Source organism: Silurus aristotelis (genome assembly GCF_946808225.1).
Source record: "Silurus aristotelis genome assembly, chromosome: 13".
NCBI classification, from domain to species: Eukaryota; Metazoa; Chordata; class Actinopteri; order Siluriformes; family Siluridae; genus Silurus; species Silurus aristotelis.
In genome coordinates, this window is record NC_139586.1 from 27,890,643 (window position 1) to 27,906,841 (window position 16,199).

The following is a 16,199-nucleotide window of genomic DNA, read 5'->3' on the forward strand; positions in this document are numbered from 1 at the left end:
AAAAAATCATATGAGATAAAAATCCATAAGTTCGTTGGTTATATAATGTTTAATTCTACACGGATTAAACAGAACACACAGTAAAGACTATAACAATCACAGGAAACACACAAATCAATGATCTGTCAGTCAGCCCAATTTTTGTCAGTTGGTCTACCTTCATCAGTTTTTCTCTTCTTGGGGTATTTAGGCCACATCTTTAAGCTCTGAACAGTTACTCAGACTAGTCTCTCTCATGTAGTGGAGAAGAGCAGGTGTTGTAGACACAGCGAGACAGAGCCATATATTATTTAGCCATTGTACAGGGTAGTGAGGGTCACACACGTCACACTGTGCTGTCTGAACACATTAGAGCACTTACACACGCTGACACGCACTCTGCAGTCTTCACTACGGATCGATAATAAAGAAGCGAGCGGGTGGGCAGAGTAGGGAAGGATGGAACTGAAAAAGGATAGGGGTATCCTAAAGTGAGGAGAAAGCAAGGCGGAGGAAAGAAACGAAAAAGAGAGCAGCAGTCGGCTCATGTTCCTGTCTCTTTCTTCTCTTCAGTTCTGAATGTTTCATCCCTTCTCTACAATTAGAGACACTCTGTACAGCTGGGGATGGTTCCACATGAACAGCCTAAAGATTCATGAAGTTACTGAGCAACTCAAGAACTTTTACGGATGGATTTGGACTGTAATTATTATTAAGAGTCTGCTACAATGGGCTCAAAACCACAGTTTGCATAAACAGTTTTGCATTTAAGCATCCATCACTGAACAGTACACCTCAACAATGTTGGAACTGTAATGAATGGACATGTGATAAGGATCGGTTCTCTTTTGAGTGAGGGTCTTCTCAAGGTTTCTTCCTCATGATAACGTTTTCTTTGATACAGTCCAGTGGTGGACGGTAACAAACTAAAAGTTACCGTACTTAAGTAGCTTTTCCGTGTTTCTATATTTCAGTTCAATTTCAATTCAATTACAATGAACATTGTCTTAAAGCAAGTCTTAAAGATGTTTTCTTTATGTAAACATTTGTCCCTGATGAGTGAGCCGGTGGCAACTGTGGCAAAGAAAAACTCCCCAAGATGGCATAAGGAAAAAACCTTAGAGAGGAACCAGACTCATGAGGGAAACCCATCCTCATCTGGGTGTCACTGAACGCAAAATCCAAATCCTCGAAGCTCCTGTTCTTACTCTGTAAATTCATGTAACCCCAGGCCGTTGATGAGAAACAATCCCCAGCTGCACAGAGTCGCCTCCAATCAAATAGAACACCATCCAGGCAGGCTGGGATTAAGCGGGCAAACCCGAGGAGAGGGGCAGGAACAGTGGTCACTGGTACCTCAAGAGCATGTTTAACTCGACCGAGAGAAAGAGAGAGAAGAGTGGTTGACTGGGAGAGAAGGTTATAGATTATTAAGTATCCTTATTGTTGTATAAAAGTTAAGGACACTGCAGTTGAAAATTCTGGCAATACTCACTATGGCAGCATAACTAAAAGGGAGAGCCAGAAGGTAACACAGACATGAGGGATGTTTGGGATAAGAGACGGCCCGCCAACGAACCTGAGCAAAATCGTGTGGGGGGATGACAGCATACAAATATCCCAGTTCATCAAAACAATCTTATATCAATGATCCTTCCAGATCTGCTCCTTTACCTACGAAAAACCTAACAATAAAAAGACTTGACTAAATAAGTATGTTTTTAGCCTCGACTTAAACACTAAGACTGTGTCTAAGTCCCGAACACTAATTGGAAGGCTGTTTCCTAACTGTGGGGCTTTATACGAGAAACATCTGCCCCCCTGCTGTAGTCTTAATGATTTGAGGCTGACAAATCAGCTTTATGGAGTTACCATTTCGGGCAGCATTTGAAAATTCAGGTGCCCCAATCGGTTAATAGTGTATTTTATACTTTTAAAATGCTGTTGGCGATGTCTCTCTTAATATCTCTTTACATGTCCCAATTACGATTTTGAGGTAAGTATACCTAACATAATATGATTATCTTCTTTAAAAAGCCCAGAGGATAATGTCATTGCATCTCAGCTGAGAGGCTTACGGAGGATTTTGTTATCTAAACCAATAAGACTGTTACGTTGATGGCAGCACAACATTGGTTTCCTACTGAAAGGAAAATGTGTGATGATCTTTTCATTTAAAATTTACAAATCCAAGGCACCTTAACAAAATGTATGGATCGGCACAGTGATTATTCATCTCGCTGCAGGTAAAACAGCCTGTCAAGATTTGACTGATGACCAGCTGTTAAAGCAATTACAAACTGGATGAAAATGCCCTTGAGATTCATTATATGGAATAACGTTTGTGGACACCTTAGCATAACTGATCATTGTGCTTTTTGGCACATTTTTTTATCGCATTTATTCCGTTTGCTATTGTAATAACCTTTACTCTTCTAGGAAGATGTTCCACTAGATTATAGAGTGTGCTTGTGGAGATTTGTGGCCGTTTGTGTAAAGTCAGGTACATATGTAGGTAAGGTGAGGAGGCGTTCACATTCATCCAAAAGTATTTGATAGGGCTCAAGATCCTCCAGTTTATCCCATGTAAAGCATATCTTCATGAAGCTGGTTCTGTGCACACATGACTTGAAAGTTTGGGTCTCCTAGTTTAACTGAAGGGAAAATGAAATGCTACCACATCCAAAGACGTTGTAAACAATTAAGTGCCTCTTACTTTGTGGGAACAGTTTGGGGATGTTCTTTCATGTAAAAAAATTTATAATTAAACTTCTGATTTATTATTTTAGATACTGTGCAATTTTAATTCGTCCACATAACAGTTCAGTTTTATTGGCACCATTCAGGAGAATTGCGAACCCAGCCATTAGGGTTGCACAAGTCAGGTCACTCTTAGTGCCGGTCCCAAGCCCGGATAAATGGGGAGGGTTGCGTTAGGAAGGGCATCCAGCGTAAAACATGTGCCAAATCAAGTATGTGGATCACAAACCAGAATTTCATACCGGATCGGTCGAGGCCCGGGTTACCAACGGCCGCCACAGGTATCGTTAGCCAACAGGGTACCGGTGGAAATTGTGCTACTGTTGGCCAAAGGAGGAGAAGGAGAGGAGGAAGACGTCTACAGAGACGGCAGGAAAAGGAGATGTGTAGGAGAGTGGAGGTTCGGGTTGGCACTTTAAATGTTGGTACTATGACTGGTAAAGGGAGAGAGGGAGATGATATGATGGAGAGGAGAACGGTAGATATGCTGTGTGTTCAGGAGACCAAGTGGAACGGGAGTAAGGCCAGGAACATTGGAGGTGGGAATAAACTTTTTTTCATGGTGTGGATAAGGAGAGAAAAATGGTGTAGGGGTGATTCTGAGGAAGACTACAGTAAGAGTGTAGTGGAGGTGAAGAGAGTTTCTGATGAACGGTGATGAACGTGAAGTTGAAGAGAGAATGATAAATGTCATCAATGCTTATGCTCCACAAGTTGTGCGGATGAAGGTTGTAAGATGAAGGAGAAGGAAAAGATTTTCCAGTGAGTTAGATGAAGTGGTAGAGAGTAAACCTAGGAATGAACGATTGGTGATTGGGGCTACTTTAATGGGCATGTAGGTAAAGGGAACAGAGGTGATTAGGAGGTTATGTGTAGGTATGGCCTTAAGGAGAGGAATGTGGAAGGGCAGATGGAAGTAGATTTTGCTCGAAGGATGTTAATGGCAGTGGTGAACACTTATTTTAAGAAGAAGGGGGATGATAGGGGGACGTATAAGAGTGGAAGAAGGTGCACACAGGTGGACTATGTAGGAGATGCAACCTGAAGGAGATTGGAGACTGTAAGGTGTTGGCAGGGGACAGTGTAGCTAAAAAGTATCAAATGGTGGTCTGTATGATGGTTTTGGAGGTGAAGAAGAAGAGGAGGAGAGAGAGGACTGTAAGAAGAATAAGATGGTAGAAACTAAAGAAGGAAGACTGTAGTGTGAGGTTCAGGGAAGAGGTCAGACAGGAGCTCGGTGGTGGTGAAGAGGTGCTGGATGATTGGGAAACTACTGCAGAAGTGAGGTATAGAGAAGGTCAGAAGGTATAGAAAAGGTCAGAAGAAGTTGCATTGTGTGTTTGTGGATTTAGAGAAAGCGTACGACAGGGTGGCGAGAGGAGTTGTGGTATTGTATGAGGAAGTCAGGTGTGTCAAAGAAGTATGTGAGGGTGGGGCAGTTCATGTATGAGGACAATGTGACAGCAGTTAAGTGTGCAGTAGGAACGACAGACTGGTTCAAGGTGGAGGTTAGACTGCATCTAGGATCGGCTCTGAGCCCTTTCCTGTTTGCAGTGGTGATGGACAGATTGACGAATGAGATCAGACAGGAGTATCCCTGGACTATGATGTTTGCAGATAATATTGTGGTTTGTGGTGAGCTTAGGGAGCAGGTTGAGAAGAGCCTGGAGAGCTGGATGTACGCACTTGAGAGAAGGGGAATGAAAGTCAGTAGGAGTAAGACAGAGTAAATGTGTGTGAATGAGAGGGAGGGCAGTGGAGGGGTGCGGTTGCAGGAAGAAGAGGTGAAGAGAAGGTGGAGGAGTTCAGGTACCTCGGGTCAACAGTGAAAAGTAATGGAAAGTGTGTTAGAGAAGTGAAGAAAAGAGTGCAGGCAGGGTGAAGTGGGGGTTTAAAAACAGTGCAATTAAATAAAAGACAGGAGGTGGAGCTGGAGGCAGCAAAGTTGAAGATGTTGAGGTTTTCATTAGGAGTGACGAGGATGGACAGGATTAGAAATGAGTTTATTATAGCACATGTAGGACGTTTTGGGGACAAGGAGAGGGAAGTGAGATTGAGATGGTTTGGGCATGTGCAGAGGAGGGACATGGGTTATATCAGTAGGAGAATGCTGAGGATGGAGCCACCAGACGGAGGAAAAGAGGAAGACCAAGGAGGAAGTTTATGGATGTGGTGATTGAAGACATGCAGGTAGTTGGTTTGAAAGAGTCAGATGTAGAGGATGGCTGGTATGGAGACGGATGATCCGCTGTGGCGCCCCCTAATGGGAGCAGCCGAAAGAAGAACATTGAAGAGAATTGAGACTAAAATAAGAAATATGACTTTCAAATGTTTTAGGTTTGATTTGAAAAATATTCTATACTACATTTAAACATGTTCTGTGTTGTCTTATGAAAAACACTCATTTAAGATACATTATCCATCACCACAGGGATCTTTTTAGCACAAACGATGAAGTTGGTTGGTAACCAGTATATCAGTGGATGAATAAAAAGTACACAACAGCAGTTAAAATGGCATTAAACTCCACGAGGGGCAATAAAAACATTCCATAAAAAACGAATGAAAAAAACGCCCACGCACATTATAAATCATGGTGGTGGGTCGCTTATTTTTCAACGTTGTTTGTGTGATGATTGGTGAAGTGTGAATTCTGTCTTGGAATATTTTTAACAGAAAGCTGGTTGCCTTCATCAGGACATTGAGGCAGTAGTGCATATAGACAAATCTATGAATATATAGGAACTTTGATGGAAATTACTAGAAGAGACTAGAAGTGGTGTTATTTTCTGCAAGAGCTTCAATAAATATGAATCTGTTTCATCAACATGGTCCGGGTTTAAGGTGAAAATATTACTCATTGTATGGCTTTAATTTTCTGCTCATTTTCCTTATTATATTATATTATATTAGTTGAATCTTTCATGTTCTTCAGTGGAGTTGTCAGCAAAAGCCCAGAGTGTTGCATCACCTTTATAGTTATCACTGCAGACTGTAAAAGATCTTCCAGCATCTTTCCCTTCACATAATGTATGGATCCTGAATCTCCGAGGTGGACAAAGCTAGCGAAAGCATGCATTTTAACTGAGTCGTAGCCAAAAAGATGAACATGCCTGTGCTGGGAGAAGCTGATCTAGCACAAAAGCCAATAAGCTGAGCTGGATTGTATTGACTAGAGAATATTTACAGTACATCAATATTACAAAAAAAAAAAAAACCACCAAGAGTTTGTGATTGATTCAGTGCTCTGCAAGATCATGCAGCTGATTAGCTGATTAAATTCAACATCCAACTCCGTAGTGAACAATGTCCCGGTTACATGATTTATACAACGATAGAAAGCTGCGCCACGGTAAGTGTACCACCCACTAGGGAATGTTTCATTTGATCAAACTAATAGGGAGCACGAAGACCCTGTAAAGGATTGTGAAACAAAAAAGAAATGAAACCAGTGGTTTTGATTTCTGCTTCTAATGCTAAGCCTCATTTCACACAAGCAATTCTCAATACAGTTCTCACTCACCCTCTTCCTCAGATTGTAGGTGAGCACCAGGTTGCGTGAGAAGTGATTGGAGAAGGCCGTGTAGAACTCCAGGACTTTCTGTAAGGCATCACGTTTGATGATATGAAGATCACAGTAGGTTAGCGCGCGTACGTTGGCGCAGGCCTGCGCCAAGTTCACTTCCTTCCAGAACACGTCTCCGAACACGTCGCCTTTTCCTGAGGAAAGACAGTGAGAAGTGAAATACCTGCAGGTCCACGAAGAATATGTGCACTAAATGTGCAATAAAAGTCAGCATTTATCATGTTTGAAAATAAATTTGCCTTCTATTATTATAGCTTTCTGATATACACTATATTGGGACACCTGACTTTTCCAGATATATAGATGGAGACACACAAATGTATAGAACGTCTTTGGATACGGAAGGCTTACATTTTCCTTTCACTTGGACTTGTAAATGAGAGAAACACCAGTTAAAACTGTACAATGAAATCCTTACTTTGCCTGGGTCCCATCACCCAAATGAGGATGGGTTCCCCTTTTGAGTCTGGTTCCTCTTAAGGTTTCTTCCTCATAACATCTAAGGGAGTTTTTCCTTGCCACAGTCTTCATTGCTGCTCATCAGGGATAAACACATAAAACATTCACCTTAACTGTTGATTTCTATAAAGCTGCTTTGAGACAATGTCTGTTGTGAAAAGCGCTATAGAAATAAACTTGACTTGGGTCCCTGACCATAAATAAGAAATACAAGACATACAACAAAAAAATAAAAAATAAACATAGGAGATAAAGGAGGATTCGGGTATTCAAGGATTTTAAGGTGCAGCTATTAAAAAATTTAATGGCGTGTGGATAAAAACTATTTGCAAGTCTTTCTTTCTGTGGCTTCACACTTCTGTTTCGTCTTTTAGACAGCACAAGTGTGAATAAATTGTGTTGCGGATGTGTATTGTCCTTTATAATGTAGTAGGCCCTCTTGAGAACCCCGGTGTTGTAAATATCCTGAAGTACAAGGAGGGCTACTCCACAGATGGACTATGTCCAGTCATAGAGCTGGCTTCATGAAGATATGCTTTACATGGGTTTGAGTGGAAGATCTTCTTCTATAGATCTCTGACCTCAACCCTCTTGAACTCCATTGGGATGTGAATGCTGACTGCAACCCAGGCCTTTTCACCTCACGTACATCGGTATCTGACTGTATTAACACCATCATGGTTGAATGAAGCTTCACAAATCTCCACAAGCACACACTAAAAATCAACAGCCCTGTGTAATGTTATTTTATACTAGATTTAAATGCAATTTAAAGGGAAGAGTAAAATTTTCCCGTAAGGGTCCACAGTGACAGTGCACTAACTCTAGTTTATTATTTTTTTTTTTTATTAATACCCCTGGCATTGTTTTGTATGTTTTCAAGTTTAATAATAAAAAAAAAAAAATGCGCTCAAAGTGCGAGGCGGAGACTAAACAAACTTGCGGTCCACCATTTAATAGGTTCCTGAGGGAACTCAGATTTTTACTATCTATGTATACGTGTAGCGTTACACCCCTAATATAATCCCCTAATATATCCCCTAACCATCTCTGCTCTCACTATGGTGAGCTCATCACGCTAAAAACAGTCCAAATGGTAATTAGTTACACCACCACAAACCCACAATATTAAGATTCAGGGCCTATGCATATGAAAATGCGGCTGTGCCTCCTGTGTGCACGCAGCTGGCAGCAGGACTGCTGGCGTACGACTGCAATTGAATTCATCAAAAGACCATGAAGCACATGTGACAATGAGAATCTGAAGCAGCCCCCCCCCCACCACCACCACCACCACCACCAACACACCCCCCAGTAACAAAAGGCATCCATTGGTTGCATCCATTGTGCTAAAGAGTATTTGTTTTATTCTAGGGAAAAACATATTCATTACTATGAGTGCTTAAAAGCATCCAAGCTCATGCGATGTGACGAATTAACATGTGGGTTTTTTTGCCAGTAAGCAACATACAACATCATCATCATCTTCACCACATTCATCATCCCCACCATAATCTTAATTTAGATTTCAAACAGCAATGACAAAAATCACATTGTAAAAATGATGCATGGTTAAAAAATTAAATAAAATAAAAAAAGGTTGGAAGGTTGATCTTTCCGTCTACAGTCTTGACACATCCTACACCTACACCATTAAATCCCACACCAGAAGCTAATACACTGTAACCGAGTTCGGGCTCAATGCTGCAGGAGTTGATCCTCAGAAATGAAGTTAATTAAAAGGCAAATGGATCTAATAATAATTTACTATGTGGAACTATGTGAGAGTGACTGTGGCCTGGAAGCCCTGAGGCTACTCGCTCAAGTGTAAAGTGATCTAAATGCATGGCATTTTCTGCACTGGAGCTTGCTTTAAAAATGCATAAAAAAAAACATATTCCAGGATCAGAGCTAAAGGAACAAAGGATAAATACTATATAATAATGTACAATGGAAAAACTGTATGTTACTCTATATGGCAGTTTCACAGCTCCGGTTGCATTTTAAAGTAGTTGACGAATTTTGTTTTTCATTGCTAAAGCAAAAACTGTTTCAGGATGTTGCTTTTTTTTTTTTACGTTTCACGCAGCTTTTAGGCTAAAAACCTAATTTACTGTTCCAGTGTTTTATTTTGGGCTACACTGTTAATGACCATAGTCAATAAATCCAAAAACAAAATTTAATTGGTGTATTTTATTGCACTATTTATGGGTATATTAAAGCTCAAGATCAAGCTCATGATTTTTCATTTGTCTCAAACATGGTTGCATGCAGACTACAACTTGCAGTGAAATGCAAAACTGATCAGCTGCTCAGAAATTTGTGCGTTGGATAAAAGGGACTATGAATATAAATTAGGATAACACAGAAAGAAATAAGAGAAGATATCATAAAATATATTAGATAATGATAAAGTTGTATTTAAAAAAAGAGTGCAAATATGTTTAGATGTGCAAAAGGGAAGTGCAGAATGTGCAAAATGAGGTATAACAAACCAAAAAACGGTAACAACGGCAATGTAGGGTGCTGTGTGCAAATGCAGAATGAACACGAGTATGATTGTAAAGGAGAACTAAGCATAAGAGACTTATAGGATAGTTTAGATGTGCATGCTCGCATTAAGAAGTCTCAGAGCACTCAGCTTAGCATGGAAGCTCTATAAAGCTTACTGATGGATGGAGGATGCAATGTCTAGTGCAGAGGTGATTTTTCCTCTGAAGGGCAAAATTTTATTTTAAATTATACGAACCATTATGATAAAAATAAAGTTGCCATTATTTCTCTTATTTATTATTAAATATTGAAAAATAAATAGAAAGCATGACTTTGCTTAATGATTGCATCTTCCTCTTTTCCTCCTTCCTGGTGTCTCCATCCTCAGCATTCCCCTACTGATATACCCCATGTCCCTCCTCTGCACATGTCCAAACCATCTCAATCACACCTCCCTCACCTTGTCTCCAAAACGTCCTACATGCACTGTCCCTCTAATAAACTAATTTCTAATCCTGTCCATCGTCGTCACTCCCAACGAACATCTCAACATCTTCAGCTCTGCTACCTCCAGCTCCACCTCCTGTCTTTTACTTAATGCCACTGTCTCTAAACCCTACAACATCTCAAGTCTCACCACAGTCCTATAAACTTTCCCTTTCACTCTCACAGGTTGTCCAGATAAAGGCCAAAGGGATGACCCTATCAGTAACAAGTTGGTCGTTCCAAATCTGTGATTTCAGAAATATTGAGTCTTTACAACATCACAAACTCATTCAAGTCCGCTAAGAAGGCTGGTCGTCCACGGAAGACAAATACAAGAGAGGACAGGATACTGCAGAGGATCTCAATGGGCAATCGTTTTCTCACTGCAGCTGGAAGTGCTCACCAGTTCAGCGCTAAATAGGGTAAGGATCTGTCTCGTCATACAGTGTCTCGACGTTTAAGAGCATTTGGACTGAAAGCCACTCTGCAGTGACCAAACCTCTCATTAGCAGAAAGAATCAATAGGCTAGACTAAGCTTTGCTGAGGAGCATGTTGTGTGGACAGAGGAGAACTGGTCCAAAGTTCACTTCAGTGATAAAAGCAAGTTTAATTTATTTGGGTCCGATGGGAAACATTATGTTCGGTGACAAACTGGAGAAAGACTGAACCCAAAGTGTGTAAAGAAGTCAGTGAAAAGTGGAGGAGGAAGTGTGATGGTTTGGGGCATGTTTTCTGCAGCAGGAGTTGGGCCTCTTATACAGCTACATGGCAGAGTGAATGCAAATGTTTATCAGAACCTTCTTCAACAACATATGGTTTCTTCCCTGCGTTCCTGAGTCCTGATCTCAACTCAATAGAGAACCTCTGGAAAATCCTTGGCGACAAAGTTATGGCCAAGAAACCCACTACAGTCACCGAACTGTGGAGGAGACTGGAAGAAGAGTGGACTAAAATCACACCAGAGCAGTGTGAGAGACTGGTGCTGTCCTGTGGCCGCAGATGTGCTGAAGTCATTCAGAGCAGAGGCCTGTACACTTCCTACTAATTGCTGACTGTTGTAACCTTCAGAAAATTTTGTTGTAATCTTTTTCCATGCTACAGTCATTGTTGTTCTCTAATTTTGATCAGTGTGTTTTCTGCAAAATAATGTTTTTTTTGGAAATGCCTTAGTTATTTTGTGGAAAAGGTGTTCTGGTAGCATGGTATAGACACGACAAAAACTCTTTCAACTGTTGAGCAGTGAAGATAACTATTTTAGAATTGTTCAATTGTTTATAAATTGTTCTCTAATTTTGATCGCCAGTGTTTGTCTATATATATATATATATATATATATATATATATATATATATATATATATATATATATATATATATATATATATATAGAGAGAGAGAGAGAGAGAGAGAGAGAGAGAGAGAGAGAGAGCCCACAAGCTCTAGTTTAGGCATCTTCTCTGGTATGGAAAGATGTCTTGAAGATTTTTGTTTTCCACCATGTATAACTCCAATCTCATTACCATCTAAAAATGAGCCTCTTTGAGCTCTTATTTGCTGCAGGTCTGATTCTTAAGTAGCTCTATTGGGATTGGACAATGACTTACAATCCTCATCTCCAAGTGCACTCTTTCAGAATTGATTATGCCATAGTGAAAAGATTGTATTTAAATTTTAAATGGAGAACAAAAAATACCCGGGAGAGCAATTCCTTCGAGTGTGGGATTAAAAAATTGTGTGACTTTATGCATTGTAATACTACAATACCATGCAAAAGCATAACTGGTCCATTAAAGCAAAAAATAAATCTATATTAGCAAAAAAAAAAAAGAATTTGTTCAATTTGTCCTTCAAGTCACTAAAAAGAAAAAAAGGTGCACAATTTATGCATCTCAAAGGTTTTTTTTTTAAAGAATTAATAAATTGATGAATATTTTTGCGCTACATTTATAAGCAATGGTTAAATACTTTTTAGACAATCAATCACCCCCAAATCGATATAATGGATTTTTTTCAACCTCAAGCGATGCCATTTTGGTTTCTCCTCATTATTTACCATTACACTTGTAAAATACATATTCAATAGATGTTTCCTGCTCGATTTTTTTCAATCCTGCTGTTCCTCTGAGTCAGAGCCATTTAATTCTATAGAGGAACTAGCAAAGATAAATGAATGGAAAAGGGCAGAATGTCAGGACTGAAAAAAAAATTCCCCCGGTTACAAAAAAAAGGGTTTTCTTACATATCTTAAAAACTCCTCACCCCCATGAGCAATCCAATATTAACATATAAGTACGTGTGAAGCTTCTCTTAATGCTCCGATACTGTACCATAAATTTAATCATCATCTCAAAGTATCTTTATAGAGATAATGATGTTATAAAGTTGTATAAAAGAAATTATAAGATTAGTGTCTATAAGTGTGTTCCTTATCATTTTATGTTTGTCCCTAATGAATGAGCCAGTGATGACTGCGGCAAGGAAAAACTTCCTGAGATGGTGCAAGAAAGAAACCTTGAGAGGAACCAGACTTGAAAGGGGAACCCATCCTCATAACAGTTCTATCATTGTTGAGATGTACTTTTAGGTGAATTCAGAACTGTTCATGCAACCTGCCATCCATTTGTTGATTACTTTGTTGTTTGGCAACACAGTTCTCTTTCTTTGTTGCCTTATTTCTGCTTTTCTTCCTTCTGATTTTGTGGCTCCTCTGTAACTATTTCCATTTGAGGTTCAGTTCAACAGCACTAAATATAGTTCATGTAAAATGAACTATATGTAAAGACAAGCATGAATACATTTACCTTTATGGCATTTGGCAGGCGTTTGTATCCACTTATAACTGAGAAGTTGAGGATTAAGAGCCTTTCTCAAAGGTCCAGCAGTGGCAGTTTGGTGGTGCTGGGATTTTAACTTGTTGACCTTCTGATTAAAAGACCAATGCCTTAACTACTAAGCTACAGCCTCCAAATACTTGCGTTTTGGTCACACTAATTTGCACTTATTTATATCCAGATGGTCATTTCCAGAGGGAAAATGGATCATAATGTTGTATGTGTGGTATTTTGGATGAACTTACCCAATATGGCAACCACCTCATCATCTTGAATGACTTCCAGGGATCCCGAGACTACAAAGCAGAGACTGTCCACGCTTTCGCCTGCGTGGTAAATGAGGTCCCCTGGAGCACAGTGGATGGTCTGAAACTCCATAGCAAGAGCCCTCAAACACCCATCACTAGCCAAGCGGAACGCAGGATGCTCTTTGAACACCTTCCTGTTGAGATGGACACAAATATCTGCTCGCATATCCTTTGGGCAGATCTGCAACACCTGAAGGAAAACAGAGAAAAGGAGCAATCCTTCAAATCCAAAATGTCTCTGATGGATGTTTCTTTTTTCTTTTTCTGATTCCTTGCTTTTGCAATTAAGCAACTAAGAATAATGAATACGACAGGGCTTGTAATCCTTTTGGTAAAATGGAAGCCTTTCTAAAAGGACATCTGGACACACACCAGAGTTCTTGCACACTGTGATTTTTAATAAAGTTTAACCAAACATTTTAAGTGTGATCTTGAACATGTGAAGCACATTTGTCACTTTGGTACGGATGTTATTGCAGCGAGATAACAAATGAGCTAGTGTGATAGTCAGAGTGAGTGATGAAAACAAGCTCCTTGCACACAAATTATAGTCTCTTGACAGCACTTGGCGCCAGGTACCTTGTCGGTGTCGATTCCCCTGGACATGGACCAAGTGGAGACAATGTAGTCCATGACTCTCTCACTGAGCCCTTTGGGGACCTGGTAAAGCTTAAGGAAATCTCTCACGCTGTTCAGCATCTCATGGTAGCGGTTAGTGTTAGCGTACATCTGCTGGAAGATAGTTGTCACGTTTCCAAAGATGGTGGCGTACAGTAGGGCTGGGAAAAAACACAAACATTGATCTGTAAATATGAATTTGAATTGATCTACAAAGGCTTTGCATACGTTTTCTAGCCCGTGTGAACTTTTTTACAAAGTGTGATATGGTAGTTTGGCTTGGTCATACAACATGTACAACATTTAAGGGTATGTCAGGATGCATAATTTTTTTTATTTCTAGCAAAAAAACAGACGTGTTCACCAAAAGTTGATAGAACCGCCAAGCAAGTCTGTTTTTATGTAAGATTTTTAACTATGCAAATCTGAATTGTGATATTTTTGCTCATGCTACTTTGAGAACTCAAATTGAGGTCTGAGATTTGGCAGAACCATTCTATCGTATTTTAAACCAGTGGTCCCCAACCCCCGGGCACCGGTCCATGGGTCAATTGGTACGGGGCCGCACAGAAGGAATACATAACTTAAATTATTTCCATTTTATTGATTATCTGATTCTGAATGATGTTTTATTTTGGAAAATTACCGGATTCTCTACTCCACATCTGTTTATGACCCTCTCTTGATGCATGTTAAGATGCCACGGTCACATGTCTTACCAACATCCGCTACGTCCAGCCGCTAACACATAATGTAAAGCATATCATAATAAAGCTGGCTTTATGCACAGGTGCATTGTCATGCTGGAACAGGTTTGTTTCTCATAGTTCAAATAAAGGAAAAAATTTAATTCCCCACATCTAAAGACATCCTATATAATTAGGCACTTCCAAGTTTAATGATAACAGCTTGAGGAAGAACCACATACATACACAGTTGGTTCATTCTCACCAATTATCACTAAGCTCCACCTCTCTATACTCAGGGCCCCCACAAATGCAAAGTCTATGTAAATTCTATTACAAATCTATTACCAGTCAATAAAATTGAGCTACACTAAAATACTGCATGTTCAGCAGTGGCCCTGCAGATCAATTCCTTCTCTGACAATTAGTCCCCATAGGTCAGCACTTTTTCATAGGCATGTCACCCTCTGTCCTCTCCAGATGCCCCTCTCCTACACCAAGCTGATACAAATCAATTCTGGCTCTGGCAATACCAGTGACAGATGAGCCTGCTGGATCCCATTTCAAGTCAAGTGAAGCATGATGACTACTCTGCACTCTGCTTTAATGCAGTAGACACTTTGGTATGGTGCCAAATTGTTTAGCTGCCCTCGGCATGGTGTATTCCTTGCCGACCGAGAGAACAGCGCACAACCTTGCCGAAGGAGATTTGCAACAAAGGTGTGTTTGCATGTAAGTCACAGTGTGGGATTAATGGCAACTTCATGCGGACATTAAATACACACCAGGTAGACTGTCTGTCAGGGCTTAAAACTGGAGACGTTTATCGCGGCCAAACAGCAGCACTGACGATCTAGTAAGTGAGCACCTGACTGCATTGGTGATGACAGTTCCACTGCCGTTTTTATCCCAGCGTGATGCAAAAGCATCAACTATAATAGATGAAGTACATCCAAACAGTCAGAGTAAATTTTACCATTCCATGATATTACAACTACTGTCAGATCACTGATCTCTGATTTGTTATAAACATGGCAAGTTCAATTTCTCAGCACACATCTTTTTTTTCTAAAGGAAAGAAATTGACGTACATATATATATAACATTTTAATATGATAAATCTCCAAGGAATATGGCCTACAAACATCTCCTCATTCTGAATTTGAACATGAACACTGCATTTCTTCTTCAGTTCTTGTGCTTGAGACATTTTTTTCCTCTCCAGGGAACAATCAGGCCAATTCTTAGGATACGAAATTCTGTATCATGAGCTATTGTTACTTATTTTTTCCTCCTACTGATTCAAGACTTATAGTCTGATTGCGTCAAAGCTTTAAATGATAACAATTTATTTCCCAGCAGGCCAACACCAGCGAATATAAGAGCTGAATATATGTGTGAATATGTAGGGATCTCCTAAAACTACAAAACATCTACATCTTTACACATATTAAAAAACAGGATGCAGGAATGTGCATGAGCATACTTAGGAAACTTAGGAATAATTTTTTTTTTTTTTATTTCTATAGCGCTTTTCACAACAGACATTGTTTTAAAGCAGCTTTACAAAAATCAACAGTCAAGGTGAACGGTGTGTATTTATCCCTGATGAGCAGCCACGGCGACTGTGGCAAGGAAAAACTCCCTTAGATGTTATGAGGAAGAAACCTTGAGAGGAACCAGATTTAAAAGGGGAACCTCATCCTCATTTGGGTGACAATCATCACGTCTTACTGCCAGCTCTGGTTTGAAGGTGGAGCAAATTTGTCATAGAAAAGCAGTGTTTCAGTTTATTTTATTCACTATATACTGAAATGTATTTATGTATTTAAGAAACATTTAAGTAGCCAGACCTTTCCAGATTAGCTATAACAAATAAAACTGTTCTTCAAGTGCTAATTCAGCTAGTTATCTGTAATAAAGCTAACTCATAGGGGTTGAACATAGACATGAATGAGATTTTAGAAGCTAGAGTTCAGATTTTCAGTCATAT

The 16,199-nt window shown here is 39.8% G+C and overlaps 2 protein-coding genes across 2 annotated transcripts in view; one reads left to right on the top strand and one right to left on the bottom strand.

Moving 5' to 3' along the window:
• The window catches only part of rab3b (RAB3B, member RAS oncogene family), a 346,193-nt gene that overhangs the window by 278,926 nt on the left and 51,068 nt on the right, over positions 1–16,199 (top strand). The window lies entirely within an intron of this gene.
• Positions 1–16,199, bottom strand: part of kcnh1b (potassium voltage-gated channel, subfamily H (eag-related), member 1b) — a 50,555-nt gene that overhangs the window by 8,173 nt on the left and 26,183 nt on the right. The window contains exons 9-11 of the mRNA XM_083559083.1: positions 13,482–13,681; positions 12,840–13,092; positions 6,263–6,459 (exon numbers count right to left, since the gene is read on the bottom strand). Of these exons, the coding sequence (XP_083415209.1) occupies positions 6,263–6,459; positions 12,840–13,092; positions 13,482–13,681 (650 nt within the window). The remainder of the gene's footprint in view (positions 1–6,262; positions 6,460–12,839; positions 13,093–13,481; positions 13,682–16,199) is intronic.